The sequence below is a fragment of the Idiotropiscis lumnitzeri genome, chromosome 6 (genome assembly GCF_059441095.1).
Source record: "Idiotropiscis lumnitzeri isolate Australia: NSW breed Sydney's pygmy pipehorse chromosome 6, RoL_Ilum_1.0, whole genome shotgun sequence".
NCBI classification, from domain to species: domain Eukaryota; kingdom Metazoa; phylum Chordata; class Actinopteri; order Syngnathiformes; family Syngnathidae; genus Idiotropiscis; species Idiotropiscis lumnitzeri.
Window position 1 is genome coordinate 8,403,831 of NC_142396.1, and position 19,884 is coordinate 8,423,714.

The 19,884-nt window shown below is 41.2% G+C and overlaps 4 protein-coding genes across 5 annotated transcripts; 1 reads left to right on the forward strand and 3 right to left on the reverse strand.

Moving 5' to 3' along the window:
• Positions 1 to 51: 51 nt before the first annotated feature.
• gatd1 (glutamine amidotransferase class 1 domain containing 1) lies at positions 52 to 3,077 on the forward strand. The gene is made up of 7 exons (XM_088299041.1): positions 52 to 489; positions 601 to 677; positions 951 to 1,056; positions 1,131 to 1,238; positions 1,311 to 1,402; positions 1,866 to 1,959; positions 2,036 to 3,077. Exons 1-7 carry the CDS (start codon positions 441 to 443, stop codon positions 2,149 to 2,151), a joined length of 642 nt encoding a protein of 213 aa, XP_088155167.1. The 5' UTR covers positions 52 to 440; the 3' UTR covers positions 2,152 to 3,077.
• Positions 2,403 to 7,783, reverse strand: chid1 (chitinase domain containing 1). Its single transcript, XM_088299036.1, has 12 exons — positions 7,366 to 7,783; positions 6,248 to 6,391; positions 5,336 to 5,468; positions 5,218 to 5,262; positions 5,051 to 5,157; positions 4,878 to 4,939; positions 4,694 to 4,783; positions 4,515 to 4,616; positions 3,181 to 3,330; positions 3,026 to 3,106; positions 2,903 to 2,945; positions 2,403 to 2,741 (listed from the first exon to the last, which is right to left on the reverse strand). The coding sequence occupies exons 1-12, from the start codon at positions 7,486 to 7,488 to the stop codon at positions 2,643 to 2,645; spliced, it is 1,179 nt and encodes a 392-aa protein (XP_088155162.1). The 5' UTR covers positions 7,489 to 7,783; the 3' UTR covers positions 2,403 to 2,642.
• Positions 7,784 to 8,633: 850 nt separating this feature from the next.
• LOC148335068 (zinc-binding protein A33-like) lies at positions 8,634 to 13,076 on the reverse strand. The gene is made up of 6 exons (XM_088299035.1): positions 12,445 to 13,076; positions 11,553 to 11,648; positions 11,254 to 11,484; positions 11,155 to 11,177; positions 10,947 to 11,065; positions 8,634 to 10,453 (listed from the first exon to the last, which is right to left on the reverse strand). The coding sequence occupies exons 1-6, from the start codon at positions 12,829 to 12,831 to the stop codon at positions 9,897 to 9,899; spliced, it is 1,413 nt and encodes a 470-aa protein (XP_088155161.1). The 5' UTR covers positions 12,832 to 13,076; the 3' UTR covers positions 8,634 to 9,896.
• Positions 13,077 to 14,254: 1,178 nt separating this feature from the next.
• Positions 14,255 to 19,615, reverse strand: ddb2 (damage-specific DNA binding protein 2). Of its 2 annotated transcripts, XM_088299033.1 has the most exons (11): positions 19,477 to 19,615; positions 19,252 to 19,398; positions 19,074 to 19,180; positions 17,946 to 18,137; positions 17,197 to 17,363; positions 16,970 to 17,069; positions 16,655 to 16,832; positions 16,043 to 16,188; positions 15,777 to 15,932; positions 14,687 to 14,732; positions 14,255 to 14,602 (listed from the first exon to the last, which is right to left on the reverse strand). In XM_088299033.1, the coding sequence occupies exons 2-11, from the start codon at positions 19,388 to 19,390 to the stop codon at positions 14,364 to 14,366; spliced, it is 1,470 nt and encodes a 489-aa protein (XP_088155159.1). In that variant the 5' UTR covers positions 19,391 to 19,398; positions 19,477 to 19,615; the 3' UTR covers positions 14,255 to 14,363. The 2 variants fall into 2 exon arrangements, with proteins under 2 accessions (XP_088155159.1, XP_088155160.1); XM_088299034.1 differs by lacking the exons at positions 17,197 to 17,363; positions 19,477 to 19,615 and adding an exon at positions 17,704 to 17,849 and having other exon boundaries at positions 19,252 to 19,470.
• Positions 19,616 to 19,884: the final 269 nt, after the last annotated feature.

Here is a 19,884-nt window from a genome sequence, read left to right on the forward strand (position 1 = left end):
TTTTCCATTTTTTCCTAAAATTTCACAATTAATTTGCATTGATAGTTTGTATTAATTTATCTTAAGTTTACTCGTTATAAAACTTAAGTATCAGTAAAATGTATTTTCGAAAACACGTTAACTATATAACATGAATTAATTTATTGTAAATTAAAAAAAATCAACCATCTCCGACTGAGTGCCCTGTATGCTGTGGAAGTAATATGTAGCACTTTTTTAGTTAGCGCCCTCTGCTGAGTGTTTGAAAGAATGCAGTTTTCTACGAGTCGACTGGTCCGATTCTTTTCTTGTGAAGGTCTCGAGGCGGATGTTGTGGTCAGGTGACCTTTCTTCCTCCTCGCGGTTCTTCCTGTTTGTCACGGGCAATTCTAAATGTGTGTGCTACATCATGTCACTGATTTAAGGTGACGTGAGGAAAAATAAGAAAGAAAAAAAAGAGAATGTCTGCGAAGCCGACTTGTTTGATTGTGTTGAGCGCCTCTCCTCAAGGTCTGTTTGACAATAAGCTATTCGTTTAACTAGAAATATGAATGTGATCTTTTTCTTTTTGATAACATTTCATGTATGGATGTTGTAACTTGTTTTGTTCACTGGCGCTAGGAGTGTCTGCACGGTCTTTCCAACAGAGCTTCAATCTTTGCTCTTCTGTATTTAACCTCCAGACAGCAACGCCGGCGGTAAGTCTCTTTTTCCTGGAGAATGTAATCTGCTCCAAGTGGACAAAAAGTCCAATGTCATTTTAACAAATAAATGTCATGGTTTTATTCGTCTTTCAGTAACCTGTTTACGCAGCTCTAAAATCATAAATATGGTTAATATTTGTATGAATAAAAATTAAAGCCTCTAAATCTGATCAAATGGAAAAACAGTAAGTAGGGCGGTAATCAAGTGCCTTTTTATGCCATGTGATGTTTAAAAGGAAAAAAATCGCCTACATCTTGTCTTCCAAGGGGAAGCCAATAGATTTTGTCGGGGTGGATGACAGCACGTCTAGATGGGTGCAAGACTTCAACATGAAACCTTATGCAACTCCTGCCAAACTTGAATCCATTGATGGTGAGAATCATTGTTACTCAGTCGGTTTTCCCCAATGTCTCACGATGACCTTTTTTTAATTTCTTTTCAAATAGGTGCTCGCTACCAGTCTTTGCTCATCCCCGACTGTCCAGGAGCGCCAAGCGACCTGGCACATAGCGGCTCACTGCACCGGATTCTCTCACACTTCATTGCTCAGAAGAGTGAGGCAGGCCTCTTGTCGAAGTCTCCTGTGAGTAATTGTGTGCACGCTAATAAGTGTTTTGTGTGTGCAGAGCCCGTGTGTGCAGTCGGACATGGAGTGTCAGCACTGTGTTGCGCCACGGAGGGAAACAGGTGGATCTTCAATGGCTATAGTTTAACTGGGGTATGTTCACTACACATATGGTTGGAAATTTTCACCAGGGGCTGAGTGATTTTGAAAAATATTCCTTCATCTGTATTACAATAAACAAGCTCAGTCAATCTTTATTATACATGTTTTAGTTTTATAGGTTTGGCATATGCTAAAATAGTCTTTTGTGCGTTCAATACAGCAAATTATACTCGACGTGGTGTAAACAGCAAGTCCGATTACAACAATAATGCAATCACATCTGTGGCTTTATCAATTAATTTTTTTCAGGAAAAAATGAGATGTGAACTGATGGACTGTGCTTACTATGCAGAACTTATCTAGCCTCAACATAATTACATAATACTACCAACCAAATTTTTTTTCTCCAAAATTTCAGCCTGTGCAATCTCAAAATTGTGCCCTACTACATTGCGATGTCGATTAGAATTTCATTCTAATTCTGCCTCTAAGTCTTTAAATATCTTTGCTGAAGCCATCAGTGTTTGAACTGGTGCGGAGGCCGGACTTTGCCAACCTGCCTTTAATCGTGGAAGACTTTGTGAAGGACAGCGGCGGCTCATACACAGGTCAGTGATGTTCAATCATGTCTTGATCATATTTTTCAAAGCTTCTTTGAGAACATCATCAAACATGGTTTTGCAGCGAGCCACGAGGATGCTGTGCACATCGTCGCCGACAGACACCTGATAACGGGACAGAATATGCAGTCCACCTGGCTTGCTGTCAACACTTTAATTCTACTCTCGAGCGCCAAGTAAGATTAGGTGTGTCATTAACTTGGTTCCTTTTCTTCGGCGTAGCACTTGTTTTTGCGCATCAAATTATTTTCATAAATCAATGCACGACTGTATATTAATTGTCCAGTCACTGATTGTTGTGATGAACTAAAACAACTGTTTCTTTTAAATTTTCCAAAACATATTTGCTAGTGAAGGTAATACTGTCGGATTGAGTACACGCTCTTTGGTTTATCCTGCTAAACATGCTCCTCCTCACTAAACGACACTAGTCAACTTCACAAGTTGCTTTATTTGTAATAGTAGTGACACAGAAAATACACCAAAGTACATTTTCTTCGTCACCAAAGTACATTTTCTTAGTCACAATCAACAATTGGATCCCTTAAGCGGCTCAATGGAAGAGTTCATGTCAGTTGCACTTCCAAACCAACCGGACCAAAACAGCACCTAGACCTTTTGTGCAAGAAATTGTGAATTATCAGATGAAAAGAAATCCTGTTGCTGATGGCTCAAAGGAGGTCATAGAAGTAGTCGAGCCCCTGTCCCAGTTCCCACAGGGAGATGCCAGTACCCAGTTTTTCAGCCACAGCGATCCTCATGTGCACTGACTGGAAAGTCAAATAACATTCATTTCAACATAGAACCATGAACACCGCTTTGTAATGCAGAAATAACTGGCATTGTTCCTCATTAAAAAAAAAAAAAAAAGTATTTTGCCATTCCGAAAGTATTTTCAAAGGAATGCAGCACATTTAAATAAAGTTGTTACCTTCAATGATGGATAGTAAACCACATGTTTCACGCCATTGTTTCTGAAATCGAGAGAGGGTAGATTACTTCCAATTGCCGTGTCGGAAGTCTATGTTGAGTAAACAAAGACAAACATCATTACCCCTTGTAGGTGAAATGATGTTCAGCATTAAAGTCATCCCAGATGATCTTTGGCTTGTGTTCACGCAAAATTTCTATGTACCTGCCAGAGGTCACAGACTGAAGCATCACACTTGATTCCGATCGTGCATAAATGTAGGCTAGCATTATGCTCACCTCCCCCCAAGGATGGGTTCTGTTTGCTGGTTTGAAAAGTCCAGGCCGTACAAATTGAGTCCAAGCAGAATTTTCCATCTCCACTCTTTCTTGGGGGCCAGCTGGAGGATGCAGTCTTTCACCCAGGACATGGGGGAACTCGGGCCCGGTCTGACAACAAACACCCACCATGCATCTCGTTCATGCAGTATTGCAAGTTATTGCCACTTTTGAATTGAATTCCTTTATGCATTGTCATGACTAGGGCCTGACTGATTAATTGGTCAATAGTAAACGTTACAACATACAATATGATAATCTAAGAAACTCTCCAAACAAAAAAACTGAAAAATAAAAATGATTTTTCAACTTACTATACAGCAAATGTGGCTGCGTAAACAAATGCAGGAATAAGTTACGTGACGTCAGCTCTATATTGGCTCCTACAAACCACATATCACTATGCACACACGCTTCCATATTTGTTGCTCACAGCCCGCATGCACACTCCAACCGCAAATGGCTGATGAATATTCAGTAAAAAGGTGGACTCAAGAGTTTCTTTACTCCACTGTGCTGTGTTGGGTAATTACATTGGTCGGATGTGATGAGACAAAGGGTAAATCTGTTGACATCTTGAAGCTCGTAAATAAAGCATCAAATTAGAAGCTCTGGCTTATAGTCTGGAAAATACGGTATTGTAAATCAGCCAAATGTTCTGCCTGCAATTTATCTTAAATGTTGTAAGCTCCATGGGAACCAAAAAATAAGATATTCTTGTCCTTTTCTTTAAAATTGACCAATTAGTTTATCATCTGTATTTTATTATGCCAAATATTGGAATTGGCCTGTTTGTTTTTTCATTTTGGGTCAGGCCCTCACCAATACACTACGAAGCAGACATAAATTTGGTCAAGACTATAAAATACAGTACCCTAAAATGTAGCATCCAACCATTAAATTGAAAGTCACATGAGCAGGGTAAGCACAAAGCATATTTAGTGCCATGAAAATTCAGTATTCTGCAAAGGGCATTGACTGCTGAACGTTGACCCCAACATGCCGCACAACTGGCGCTTTACTTTTTCCACTATTATTTAATAGGCTTCTAACAGAAGTGATCCCCAACTCAAAGTACAACACACAGCACCCCATATTAACCACTTTCGTGCAATTGCAGGTTTTTGCTTTAATAAACTTGGAAAAACAAATTCACGTCATTATTGCTCTGTACAAAGCGAATAGTATTTGAATGCCTAAGTCATGTCTGAAAGGGACTGCATGTTTACTTTTTAAGTGGAAAGATCAGGGTGAACTCTCAAAGCAGTGACTGAGTGCTGTATATTTGTCCTTACGTGGCACCATTGGAGTAGTCGTACGTCATGAGGCTGAAGCCGTCCACTATAGGGGCGAGTTGCTCAAACTCCTCCCTGCCAAACATGCCAGGCTGGCCCGTGCTGATCAGATTTAAATCCCACCAAAGGTCAAAATCGTCATCACTGACATTGTGACTCGTTTTAACGGTTTCACTCACCTCGTCACAGCAGGAGGAATGACAAGGATGCAATCTAATAGGTTAGCCTTCAACGTTTTGCACGTGTGTGTTACCAAGTGCACCAGCTCCCTATTGGACACAGTGTTAGGTCGGGACAGGTTTGGTTAATTTCAAAATCAAAGGTCCTTGCAGATGAATGACCGGAGAGACAAAAAGAACTCACTTTCTTTTGTTGCCAGCCAGCTGACTCCACAGCTCCAAAGTGAAGCCGTCGAATCTCTCCGACTGCGACATCAAACACACAAACGGATGCGTAGATACACCATTTGGACCAAAGAACTGGGTAACCTACCAATTGCAAAGAGCATCCCGGCAGTAGGCTCAGCACTAGTTTACCTTGGCAACCTTTACCAGCTCAATTCCCAGCTCCTCAATCTCATCTTCACTGGCCAGCACGCTCATGTAGTCCTGATAGGACCAGCCGTCAAACAATAGCCTAGGCACTAACCACAAACAACACTGAGTCTTTACCTGCAAAAACAAACGAGGCCTCAGCTACTCACCAATTTTGACTTTTTTGTTGGACTTGCGCACGGCTTTGACCCAGCCTGGAAAGATGCAAACTCTTTATGGACTCTGAATGACTTTATAAAGCAGAAGAAGAAAAAGCGAGCAGTGTACCTGTGTCATGGTCGTGAAGCCCCGTGATCTCAAAGCGCTCACGTCCTCGCCGGCGAAGTTGAAGCCACACCGGCGACACTGAGGTCAGTTTGGGGCCAAACAACTTGGCGATGTCATAACCGTGAGAATTCCACTAGTGAAAATGAACAGAGTGGAACACCTTTTAGGTGTGGGGAAAGGCTACAGATTTTTATTTTTGCCCCATGGGACTCAACTCCACACCATAAGCAACCGAGGTGAGATTTGAACCAAGAACCTCAGACCTGTGAGCCAACCATTCTAACCACCCAAGTTGTGACATTCAAATCTCTATCATCATACCATTGTATTATTTCACAATTTCAGGATTTAATTGTGAATTTACACAAGTAAATGAATAGTTATCTGGCTAAAGACTTTTTATTATAAAAATGTCATGCGAAATGGTCTAAAATAATATAAATGTGGTTTTATTATATTTACAAATAGAAATTCTATACAAGTGCTATATCAAATGTTCAAATCTTGCTCAATTTTGTTGACACTTGTCACGATACAAGTGCACAACTCATTCGGAGTTTGGCAACCATCGGGGTGTGTTTTTAGCCCATGTAGTGCGCACGCCATAGTTGGCAAACAACTTTCTTCTGTGTCAAATTTAGAATCCTGACATTTATTATGACTTAACAGGAAAATTAAACATATTATTTTTGTATAACTCCACTGCATTACACTGAGAGCTACTTGTAATGTTTTAACAATTATGCAGATAAATGCATTGCAAATTACTCCTGTCTGTAAGATACAGTGCTATTCTACTATGTTGCATCCTACAACCACAAATGTGTCAGTTTAGATTCACTATAAAAAGAAAACAATAGAAATGTGTACATTATTTATTAACAGTACACCCGTGCAGTAATTGAGACTTACCGGTGTGACATAACCAAGTACTTCTCCTTTAATAGTCCTCTGGATTTGAGCCCAATATCTCTTCTCCTCCCTCACGACATCTTTCCAGTTAACCGCTTTTGCCACGAGTCCTCTCTCTGACACCGACTCTGATGCTGGGGATGCCTGGACAACACCACATAATGATGATACCATAATAGGGACAGAGCCTTGCCGCAAATGGAAAACAATCATGACACACTAAATGTTTATATTCCGACACGAATAGTTCCAACAGTAAATTGGCTGCCAGGATGGCCGAGTGGTCTAAGGCGCCGCGTTCAGGACCCAGTCTCCCCAGGAGGCCTGGGTTCGAATCTCGAATTTCCCCATTGTGGGACTAATAAAGGGAATATTATTATTATTATATAACAGTTTTACATCATTTAACGCTCATTTTGCAATAGTACTCTTAAAAATTAATGCCTTATAAATTTGATATTGAAAACAATGCAGATTTACGAGTGTATGTTCACAGCTCCTCCTCGACATACTTTCTCCATCGGAATTAAAAATAGGGCTGTGCAATATTTAAAAAAAAAAATGCAACAAAAATATGCAATATTATGCTCTTACTAAGACCAATCAGATTCAATCATTCATGCACGCCACCATCCAACAGGTGAACAGTATCAAGGGGCATTACTAACATTAATTAAATATCGCAATAATAAAAAAATAGCAATATTCAGCAGCCATATTGCATGTTTTCCCATATTCGTGCAGTCCTATTTTTTACATATTGGTGCCATTTTGAGGCATCTGAGAGAAGAGAAGATACTAATAACGGGAATAGGTGAGTTTTTCAGCTGATGATGTATTCATATAATACCCAACCGGGGTTTACGACGGTCCCGACATACGACATTCTAGCTTACATACAGTGTCAGGCGCCGTAATTATCGCCGTCATTCACTTGTTAATTTGTGGCTTCATAATCTTTTTCATAGAAATTTTACAAACACTTCGTCTTTACTCCTGCGTTAGCAAAGGTTCGTTCGGGTTACGTCGGCGACGTTACAATGGAACTCCATGGTAAAGCAGTGTGCTACTACTAACAAGAATACTACCGTTTGTAACGTCTAAGTAACGTTGCTCACCTCATTTTCACGCGCAGCTTTCTGTGATCTTTTCAAATCAGTTTTCGAGAGTGTTGCATTGGCCAAAGAGCAGCAGCAGGAGGAGCACACCACAACAACTAACACCAATGACGGCGTTCTCATTTCCAAACAAAAAATAATTTATACATTCAGATGTGGGGAGGGAAAAAAATAATTGGTGGCTCGGTCAGCTAAGTGGGTTCGCGCCGTGAACGTCGACCGTAACAGAACATTTCCGGTCGTGCGTTCAAGTCGCGCTGACGGACGAGCCAAAAAGCGAGTCGATTGGAATGACAAAGAAGCAATTGGGAGGAATAACAATTAAACGATAAATAACTTGTGGGGATCTTGATAGTCAATGTGCCTCTGACGTGTCAACGCGGCTAGTTTGGTCACTTCCGCTGGAGTGCTTTTCAAAATAAAGTGTCCACTGCCGCCAGTTATCCCATGATGCAACTGGGTTGTATTTCTCACTCAATCTTCCAGCTGTTAACCCTTCGTAAAACGCTTATTTTTTTAAGTATTTTTTTTTTAGTTAGAAATTAAGAATTTTAACCCCATTAACTAACGTTTTTTATTTTCCTGCTTATCATTACCTTTTTAATATGGCCTTGAATATTGGACTACTAGGTGGCACATCTCCGTCTGGTTTTTAGGTTAGGAACGTTCCTATGTGGGATTTGCATGTTCTCCTTGAGCTTGGTATGTACTCTGGCTTTCTCACAGGTTCCAAAAGCATGCATGTTAATTTCACTGAAGACACAAAATTAGCAATAGATGTGAGTGTAAATGAGTTAATTTCCCTGAAAAAGTGAAAATAAATGTTTTGTATATTTAACACACCCCCAAAAAAGAATGTTGTGAACAACTCTCTCTAGCAATTGAACTGCTGAATTTGAATGACTGAGAAAAAAAAATGTCACAGTGGAAGACTGGTTAGCACCATCCGACTCACAGTACAGAGGTGAAGGGTTTGATTCTGGGCTTTGGTGTGTGGAGTTTGCATGTTCTCCTTGTCCCTGCGTGGGTTTTTTCCAGACATGCGCTGTGGATTAATTGGACACTCTAAATTGGCCCTACGTGTGCTGTGGATGTTTGTTTGTCTTTGTGGTGCCCTACAATTGTCTGGCAACCAGTTCAGGTAATTTACTTTTTTGCAGTTACGTAATTGAGACCAGAAACCCCTGCGAAAAGTGAAAAAACGCAAAGTAAAGGTTGACTTTTTTTACTCTTATTTTTTATTAAAATTTTTAGTCTTTATTTATTTTTTTTATTGGATTTACACCTCTATTACGCCATTGTGACCCGATCCCGATCTATTATTTGATTCTCTATACAGTCATGATTTGTGTTGAATTACATTTGTCTTCATATTGACATATACTGTACTATGATTGAAAAATTACAAATCTTACAACCCAGTATTGTTGCTTGTACTATTTTATAATGGTTCAGTCCGAGCAGATACCGCTCTGCACACCATCCTTAGTACTAGGCTAGTTAGAATTGCAACTTAAATGGGCCTCGAATGTGTCATGAATAATCCACACATAATATTTTCAAAAGCAGTTTGTTAACAAACAACAAAAATGGCTGATGTTTGAGTTGCTGTCGAGTTTAAATTCTTTGACGCTTTAATGGACAATGCATTTTATTGCTTTCCACTGACAGACTCGTTAATTAGCCTTACAAGACAAGGAAAAGCAACCTCAAGCGTGTTAATAAACATGAACAAGGAACAAGTCTGACACGATTTACAGCATTGTGATAGCTCTAGTGACTCAATGAACGTCTCACAATGCTGAGGCTTTTTTTTTTTCCTGGAACAGACAGACTTGTATTTTCACATTCAGCATTGTGTTTATGTGTGTGTGTGCATGTTTGAACTGAGACCACAATAGCATCATTTTTTTTCCCATCCTCTAATTGGTTGTTCAGAGCACATTCTGATACGGCCACGTTTGACAAACAAAGCTCGTTTGCAGTGATTTCGACACATCAACACATTTCATAATCAGCATTTTTTGATGGTAAGAGGCAGATATTGTCAGAGTAAGTCATGAGTGGGTGGGCAGTTTCAATGCGTGTACAGTTTGTGTGTTGCGTGTACTACACACAACGCAACTTACATTTGTAGAGATTGACCAGTGCTACTTGTAAGGATGGATGGATGACTAATGGATGAAAGAAAAGAGGATGATGATGACTGGATGAATCGATCCTTTTGGATGGATAGATGAGCAGATGAATAGAGTAGATGATGAGTGGATGAACGGAATGGTGGTGTGAGGTTGAATGGATGCCCGGTCAGCAAATAGATGGTGATGCGAGGATGATAAACGGATCCGTTGCACAATAGTTGGATGAATGGTTCGATGGACGGATGGATCTTTGGATGAAAAGACGGTGGGTGAATGGAAGGATTGATTGTTATGTGAATGGATTGCTGGAGAGACGGATGGATGGATCAATTGAGTGGATGAATAGATGCAAAGTGAAATTTAATGCGGATGGCTATTGCACTACAGACTTCACTTCTCTGAGATGGTGAGTGTGATGGTCTGAGAGCAAATGGCGAGAGGGAAGCAGCCGCTGCCCTCATCATGAATCCCGGGAGAGAAGTAAGGGAAGATCCTCTCAGTGAACTTGTCTTTAAATATGAAGATAGTCTTTGAATCGGCAGCGTTGATAAACGCCACTTTGCCCTTGTCGTAGTCCAGCTCCACCGTGATCCTGTCGAGCTTCTGCTTCCATTCCAGTCTTGTGCGAGGCGAAGTCTGAGCCCACAGCACGTCGCCTATAATCCCTCCAATGATCCATACCCCTTCGGACGGCTTGAGGGACATGGCCCCTTTCCTTTGGATGGACTCCCGGACCACGCCGATGTACCAGTCTTTCCCCCGGCTCACGTCCACCGTCCAGCTGTGTTTCCCGGACACGAATCCGCCCGCGCCGAGCACGCACACTCCACCAGTGCAGCGTTCCGGGTTGTCCGGGAGCATCCGCTGACTGCTGTACTGCACGCAGCTCAACTCCTCAGAGAGCTCCAAGTTTGCCTGGGCTGTGTTTGGATCCAACGTGATGGGAACTGGAAGAATGTTGAGAGGATCCTGTTCAGGGTCATGAGTGATCTCAGCAGATTATGGCCGATTGACCCTGGACTGGTTGTCAATCAGTCAAAAGGGTACATCTACAGACAGATAAGCATTCGCTCTCACATTAACACCGACCTTGAGTGAGAATGCTGCCTGCACTGACATCATGAACCACAAGACTCTATAAAATGGGCAGTAGCCATTCACTTGTATCGTGCTTTTCTACCTTTGATACTTTGGTACTCAAAGATCTTTAACTCTGTCTCCTCATTTTACCAACTGATGATGCCGCATCAGGTGCAACTCAGGGTTCATTTGATTATCTTGCTCAAGGACACTTCAGCTAGGTCATAAGGGTTGAGCATTGAACGACGACCACTCTACCACCTGAACCATGTCACGTCCGGACATATATGAAATATGTTGGCGGCGTGCTGCCCTCTTCTCGCTATTGTTCCATTTAAAAAAAAAAGTCTCTTAACTCACCATATTTAACGAGGCGCCCCATCTTCTTCCAAACTTGAAATTTAAGTGACGCCTGATGTGTGGCAGAGTTGATCAGGATGTCTCGGATTATTTCCGGTTCTCTGATATTGCATTTGAGCCTACATTCCAAAAAAAGAATACGAATCACGTGGGCTGTGTAAGCACAATATTGTAATGTGACACATGTTGGGAACTTGCACACACTCACGTCTTTTTGGTCTCTCTGTAGTGCTACAGAGTAAAGACGAGACATTTAAAGCCGCGATTAAAACTTACAGAAGAAAGGTTGCATGTGTTTGTTGCATACCACCAAGAAGGATAAATCGTCATCTTTCAGTCTTTTCTCTGTGTCATCGATGACAGACGCCAGGCTTTTGATCTGCTCCTCAATGGAATCTAACTTGAGGCTCATCACTTTGACCTTCACTTCCACTTCTTGTGCGAGCACCTGAAGTCTGCGTTCTTCCTCCTCGAAAAGGAACGTGTGCAACTTCTGGAACTCCTCCCTGATGGTTCGGTTGTTGTCATCCGCTTGCCTCTGTGAAGTCACCGCAGCCTCTTGGTCAAAGTGTCAACATTGGAGTGTGTGTGTGTTATAACAGACACCTGTATAAATGTCCTGGTTCTTTCCCAGCTCTCTCTCGTCTTGTTGAGAGTCTGCAGCTTCTTCTTCAGAGACTCCAGCCTGCTTGAAATGTCGTCCTAAGATTTTCACATTGACATGGAATGGTCAATAACCATTCAATTTAGTACTCAGAAAAAGTTGAGATATATGGCTCTGGGGCGATACAGTTGCCCTTGGCTACTTTTCACAGTAACACCATTTTAAATTGGTTTTTTTCCCAAGTTTAGTTTTCTTTATATATCATGTTTTTTGGGGGAGTGGATTCTTTGATGCCGATGCCATAATTTGGCAGAATAACATTCTGATAACCGTTGAATTGTCCAAGTATGAAAAATGCATCAGGACTAAAATCATTTTTGTTCGGTGCCTTAACGCTTACAACAAAGATGTCAATTACAGGCAGAACATTTGGTTGTTTTGCAATACTTTGTCTTTTGGTATACATAAATATACATTTTCTAACTTTACAGCAGAGAGAGAAATGTGCAAAATCCGTCCGATTATTTTTGATGATTTAAAAAATATATATTTTAAATTATTTTCTAAATTTAAACCATTTTAAAAAAAGATTGCTCTAAATTACCTGGCCGATTAATCACTGATGCCCTAATTGTTTTAGTTTACTTGTTTTTTTTTTACATTTACAATGCAATGGCGAGGCACTGTTGATCAATTGGTATCATCTTGCTCTCATGAAAATAAAATGTGGCCCGCATTACAAAGACGACTGCATTGGTATTTAGCTAAACATGTTTAAATGCCAATTCTAGTTGTATTGGTCCAATTTTCATCCTTCACTTTTTTTGGTGAGCGGCATGATTAATTCAAATTCAATAGTGTACGTCCGCTATAGTTCAACTTTCTATTTTGTACCTTCCTCTGCTTGGCGGCCTCATCCAGCGGACAGCACTCGTGGATTTTGTGCTGTTTTGACATTTGGCACACAAGGCAAATGGGCTCCTCGTCATTCTGACAATAAACGCGGAGCTTCTCCTCGTGAAGCCTGCAACGCTCTCTACTCATCGTCTCCTCGTGGAACTGGTCCGCTGCTATTTTTAGCGCCAAATTGATGGGGGGCCTTTTGGGAGTGGACACAACCCGACACACTGGACACTCTTGACATCCTTTCCATTCCCAGAAGTGCTGCAGGCAAACTTTGCAAACATTATGTCCACACTGGAGGAGAACAGGGAAGCAGTAGATGTCCGTACACTGAGGACAAACGAGGTCCTCTCTGGAGATGACGTTGTATTTTGCCATTACCTTGAAGCGAGGCGGTCATGTGGGCCGAGTGTGGGTCCGTGCTGCTCTTTTGGTGCACTGAGCGCTCGCATTTCCTTCCACATGTACTGCAACAATCAATGTTGGCAGACTTGTCAAACTGGTTTAATACAAGCTCATTTATAGGTCATATGTAACAACAAGCAAAGCATGCGTATGTGCTGCTTGTGAATGACATCTGTTGTCTGGAACACAAATGGAAATCGAATGACAAAAGCTTTTCATGGGGAACTCATGGGGAATTTATTAAAGCACGAACGAGAACTGGCAACATAGCAGGTTAGACGAGTCTTGAGTAACCCGGTTAGTATTCTTTGTTCACCATGGGTCAGAAATTGTCAGATCTGTTTAATTTCTTGATAATGCGCAGCTGTGAAATGAAAGTTATTCCAGGTCAAAAGGCATCATCCACATCAGGGGCCTTCAATCCTGTTCCTCCTGCCTGTTTTCCATTGCGCCCTGCTGCAACACACCTGATTCAAAAGATCAGCATCGTTCTCTAGCTTCTGCTGATTAGCTGATTATTTGAATCAGGTGAGTTGCAGCACAGAAAGAAATGGAAAACGGTCAGGACACCGGCCCTCCAGGGACAGGATTGAGGACCCCTAATCCACGTCAGAAAGTGAGTGAGAAAATACCAAGATGGGAAAAGCTGTTATGTCGCTAAAATATGGCTACTTTGAAGAATCTAAATGATTGAAAAAAAAATTTCTCCATAATGTCGATGGCTTAAGTATGAATCTACGAATCAGTAAATGTTTAAATAATGAAAAAAAAAAAAAACAGATTAGAGCAGGTGTGGGCAAACTATGGCCCAGGGGCCACATGCGGCCCATTAAATGTTTTAATCCGGCCCGCCGAATTAAAAAAAATAATAATTAAATGAATAAACCTTGCTAATGTTTTATTTTCTAAATACTGTGGGGGTTTTTTCAAAGACATATATTGTTGTAATGCTTTTGTTCACTTTCATTTAAAATGAAATATATTTTGTTTCTCCGATGAGGTGAGGTTACCAAAACACTCCATCTGCTCCTGGTCCGGTCCCTCTGTCAATTTTTAGAACCCATTGTGGCCCGCCAATCAAAAAGTTTGCCCACTCCTGGATTCGAGGGTATTTCCAGACTGGTATTTTTCTTTAATTATTATTGGTTTGGTTTATTACGTCTCAAAATCTTCAACAATATACGAACCAAATCAATACTGATGGATTGTAAGTCCCATTTTCCCTAAACTTGAAACACTACATTTTACATTTCACTCTGGCAAGTAAAAATCCCCTCTTAAAAGTGATGAAGTTTCCACCCCCTCCAACGCTTCTCACGGTTGAAAGTACAATGCCTCAGATGCCATTCATGATCAGATAATGCTAGCGCTGTTTGGCTGAAGAAAAAGAAAAGAATCAGATTTAACAATAACTTTTTATTACAGTTTGTTATAAAACATATATCTGCAAAATGCTTAACAATAACACACATTACAGTATGTAACAAAACAATACGAGCTTCAGTTCAAAGCTTTTTTGTGCGCTTTGTGCACTTCGTCTTGGTCGTCGTTTCTGATCCGTGCGCAGAAAGCAGTTTTTTCTTGAGCTTGCTTTGATCCACGCAACTTCTATTGCTCCTGGTGGCCCGCTGCTGACGGCTCCGCTCCCTTCGTGGCGTCTGGGCCGAGGTGGACACTTCCTCGTGCGGCGTGTGTTCATCACCAAACAATGACTCATCTTGGCACCAAACGACTACTGTTACACCTTTGACACAAATACAGTACAAGATGAAGCTTTTCCAGAGCATAAAAAAAGACAGGTGTAGTAAAAGACTTGTTGTCAGCTCACCCATTCCAGAGCCAATCACATCTCCCATTGGATTGAATTTATTGATCTGAAAAATAGATTTACAATCATTCATATTGGCAACGTTAGGCATCTCTTCACCTTTTAAGGTTCCCCAAACACCCTGAAAAATCTTAGCATCGATAACTCTATACATGTTTGTTGAACATATTAAAAGATACATGTTTTAATTGGAAGCAAAACTATTTCAAAGAAGAAAAAAAAATGGTCGTCATTAAGCATGGTTTACAGGTACTAAGTGGAGGAGGAAAAAAAATAAAGAACTAGTTCTACTTCATGTTGTATTTTGACTTGTTTCATATAAATCAAATTATATCGGAGTACCGAGAAGTAAATGCCTTTTAAGGTCATTTTTAAAAAAGTGTGAACAGTAATGTAATCTCAGTTGAAAAAGAAAAAGGGGGGAATTTGTGTGGGTTGGGGCAAAGACATGAACAAATTGGAATGGGGACTTGGCTGTGCTCATAATTATAGATGATGGCGAGCCAAGTTTAGTACTATTTTTTTTTTTGTTCTTTTTTCGGGGGGGGCCTTAGTCAGATGCGAAGCCATTTTTAATGTAGATTACCTCCAAAATGGGAGCGGTACAGGACTGGGAGTCATTCAGAAAAGGAGCAGGACAGGAGAGGGAGTTTTCACCCGGGGTGGGACGGGATGGGATTTTTTTTCTGGTTTGTGATTGGAACGGGACAGGAGTGAAAACCCACTCCCGTGTCACCCTCGAATGCAGGACCTAAACGTCACTATGACTCTCAGAGACTCAGCTGCTGCAATAATATTTGTAATTTATAAGAGAGAAGAGAGAGAATATACACCTGTGAGTGTTGTGAAATTTTCTGTCTATGTGCTGCTGCACCATTTCAATTCAAATCTGTACGTAACACTACAACGACTGACGGTCACTGTTTGCCGCGCCAATGGTGTTTTCCAACGTGTTAGCATTAAGCTAGCAGGGGCATTTTTTTAAAGCAAAATTCATCTGGGAGTGAGTGGCATTAAACAACTTGAATTGTATTTTGTTCTACATAATGTATTTTGTTGCAACTGTCTGAATGCAAACGGTTCTACTCACAGATTTGATTCCTGCAACATTGGGATCGTACAACTGACACACGAGCTCGGCTGTGTTGGAATCAAAGACGTCAATCGTTCTCTGGTCGCCCAGGCAAACCCTGTCATCCGGGTAACGACCCGCCACAATAAGGTCATAAACAGGATGCCATGTAGCCTGCAGAAATGTTGACAAAACAAGTTTGGCTTGGTAAATTTTTACCTAACACAAATCAGGCACATTTGGGAGAATTCTTGGAGCGGAAAGTCACTGTCGAGACAACCAACCTTGATGGGTGAGAGATGTTGAAAATGTCTGTGTGGATGCTGGATAACGTGCTGAGGCTTGGACCAATCAGAGGAGGAATACACACGGATCTGGTCATACTGATCCGTTGTTAGCAACTTGGAGCAGTCCAAAGGATGAAAATAGGCTGCAACAGAAAATCATGTATGAGGATCATTTTCACAATTTTTCCAGGGAAAGCTAATGATTATGATAAAGTTCCAAGTCACGTATTTGAAAAATAGTTCTGGAGAGGTGGTAAAAGTTGCTAGCTTGACAATGCTGAATGTTTGTAGCTATGTTGTTAGCAGAGGGCACTTGATCCTTTTTTGCCGGTCAGTCCCCCACCCGCTATCCCGATACTCTTCCGGCCTCGACCCTCCGACCTAACTCATAAAAATTGTTGGCCTAAAAATCCATTCGGCCCCCCTCCCATGTGCTGTGAGGGTCCTTTAGACACTATGTGACCATTTTTTGCTTGTTTTTTTTTTTTTTTAACTTTAACATGTAGCTGTCTCTCACAGTTTAAAAATTGGTTAAGATGTTGAAAAAAAAAAAAAAAACAACCTATTTTTGTACTTTGCTGCGATATGCATGTGAATTTGTTAGCGCACCTGAGTTGACGGCTTTCTCGTGAGGCATGTCGTAAAGAAAGCTCTTCTTGTCCTTCATGTTTCTCAGATCCCAGAGCTTCACTGTGTGGTCCACTGACGCCGTCACAAGCAGCCAATCACAGTGTGGGTTGAACTCGGCGTGAGTCACTTTTGCTTTGTGTAACTTATCACTGAAAATCTACAACATTTAAAGGAAATCAACAAGCATTTAATATTCTTTTATGGGGTTTAATGTGAAGTCATTCTTGTGTCACGTGAGATTTGCTACAGAAACCATGATATAGCAAAAAAATAAATAAAAAAAAGATCACACACCTTCTGCCCATCTAAACCCAGCAGTAGGAGATTCCCAACATTATCTCCCGTCACAAGCATCTGTCGGCTGATGGACACATCAACACAGCAGTACCAGAAACTGGGGGTACAACATAAAAAAAAAAAAATGTCTTTAAAAATCTGTAGTCAACCGTTTTAAGTAATACCTTAAAAAAAACTGAATAAGGTCCAGCATTTTTCATCAGTCTTCTCCGCACTTTTCTCACCATACGTTGTGGTGATCGTGGCCACAATCTTCCGTTTTGGATAGAATGGTGGCTGTGAGGCCCTCAAAGCTCTGCATGGTCAGTGTGCCCTCACCAGAGGCCGCGTAAACTCTGGAGGGATCCGTGGGGCAAAACTTCATCCCGCCGATGAAGTCTCCGGCGCCGTTCTATGCGCACAAACACAAACGCAGGCCTTTCATTGGGCGCTTGCAATTAAAGGGGGCATATTATGGAAAATTGTCTTTTATTGTTTGCATACAAATTGCTGTGTGAGAATCTGCACAACCAAGTACATTTTTGTTACATTTTTTTTTTTTGCGAGAGGAGAGGCGGTGTTTGGTATAGACTGTTGGGGGTTGCGTAATATGACGAGAATGGTTGGATGAAACCAATAAGGGGCACCTTCGAAGAAGACTGATGAATCAATGATCAGACCCAAAACCACCGTGACCCTCACTACATGCACCCAAAACAAAAACAAACAAAAAAATCAGACTGTAATCTTACTTAAATGTATCTGTGTAGGCAAACACTGTAAGAGGGGTCCCAGTGAAATCTCGGAGGGCTGTCGTACCCCCCATAGATGATGTGAACAGCTGTGTGGGGTTTAAAGGATTAAACCTCATATCTGTAACTGAGTCTCCAGCACCCATCTGAACAGAGAACCAGCAGCAGGCTATCAAGCCAAGCCAAGCCAAGCTTAGCCCAGCACATCACAGCCTAATAACGCTCAGTGAGAGCTGGCTCACCCCTCTGATGAACATCTTCTGGTCGCGGAGCTTAAAGTCCCACAGCTCGATGTCGCCACCTTTCGATCCCACCGCCAGTGTGGTGGGGTGAGTGGGATGCCACTCCAGGCAGGTGACTCGGCGGTCGAAGGGAAGGTTTGACGCGCGATAATGGTACAAGGAGAGTGAGCGGACAAAAGGCTCTTGTAGACACTGAAATAAAAAAATAATAAAATAATTTCTATTCACATGTTTTCCTCTATTGGATTAACAAGGGTTCATTTTACTCCTAATTTGTGGCAAAGGACTAGAGGGGGCAGCATGATGTCAGTGCAGTGGTTCTCAAAGTTTTTTTTTTTTGTGATACCCCCTGCAAAATGTTTTTTCAGCCTTCCAGTTTTTGACAGGCAACAAGAGGTGTCACGTGCCAAGTTAGGTCGAAACATTCTAGGTTGGGGGGAAATCAGTTTTTTTTTTTATTTAATTGAATAACCTACTGAAGATAAAATTTGTTTTATGACCTCATATTTCAATTCAATAATTATATTTTTTATTTAAAATCTTGCATACCCCCTGGAGTTCCTTCAAGTAACCCCAGGGGTACTAGTACTCCCATTTGAGAACCACTGTACTAGTGGATAGCAGATCTGCCTCTTCTTAGATTCACAGTTTCAATCTTGACTCTGGGTCTGCATGTTCTCCGTATGCTTGCATGACTTTTTCTTCCCAGTTCTGCGGCTTTTTCGTCCACATTATGACACACATGCCTGTTAGGTTAATTCAAGACTAAATTGTCCATTAGTGTGAGTGTGAATGGTTGTCATCTAGGGATGTGTGTGCACTATGCCTTACTCCTCCTGTTCGGAAACTCAGAGCGATGCTCAAATGGTTATTCAGAGGAGAAAGGGAGTGTCATGGCGCACTCTAGCCGCTGCAAGTGGGGGCAAGTCAACTGGGATAGGCTCCAGTTTAACCTGCAACCTTTATAAGGCAAAGTGTTAAGAGTAAATGGATGGATGGATAATATGATACATATATGATACATGGTGATGACCAAAGCAATATTTTTTCACAGGACCCCAAATTCCCAGCTGTGCCCTAATGAAAGGACTTTTTTTAAAAAAATTTTTTTTATAGCAGCTGCCCTACCTGTCTCATTCGAGTATGAACACTTTGTCCCAGAGTGTGCTTGTAGATATAGTGGAGTATGCTGTGTGCACTTTTCCTCTGGTTCCCTGTGGACTTGAGAGGAGACCCTGCAAAAACACAGATAACAAGAGACAATATCACGCATAGTTAATGAAGGCAAACTCACTTGTCCACAAACCTTTTTTGCATGCCTCTGCATCTTTCTTGTCCTGTAGTTTTGCGGAAAAAGTTGCACCAGACTTCTCCTCACCAGCCCCTTTCTTCACCTGAGCCTTTTTGGACTCGAGATCGTTTGACTTGGAGGGTTTGCGTTTCATCGCTAACACTGCAAAAACGGAGAGCTTGACTACCGGGCGCGTAAACCCAGAACGTCAAACATGCATCATATACACTGGTCGCTCACCTGTGACGTTAAGCGACTGGGGTAGCAGCTTAGCAAGCAGATCTCTGGCGTTTGCATAACACACGTGACTTCAAAACATGCCTGTTTTGTAACTTGTGTTACCATTATTCCACGACAGGTGGCGGTGTTTCAACCACTCGTATGTGAAATGAAAGCGTTTAATAAGTCGTCAACAAATTGAACAAATAATCAATTTACATTTACTGTCATCCACGTCGGAATAAAATATTATTTTAAAACTTATTTAAGGCAACAACAAACAAAAAAAAAAAAAAAAAAAACAAACGTAAATTTGGTTGGGAGGCCATTTGGAACGTTAATCATTCGTTAATCATATATGAGTTGTTATTGTGTGTACTGATTAAATAATAGTTAACGCGTAAAATCGATACAACGTCCAAAACGACA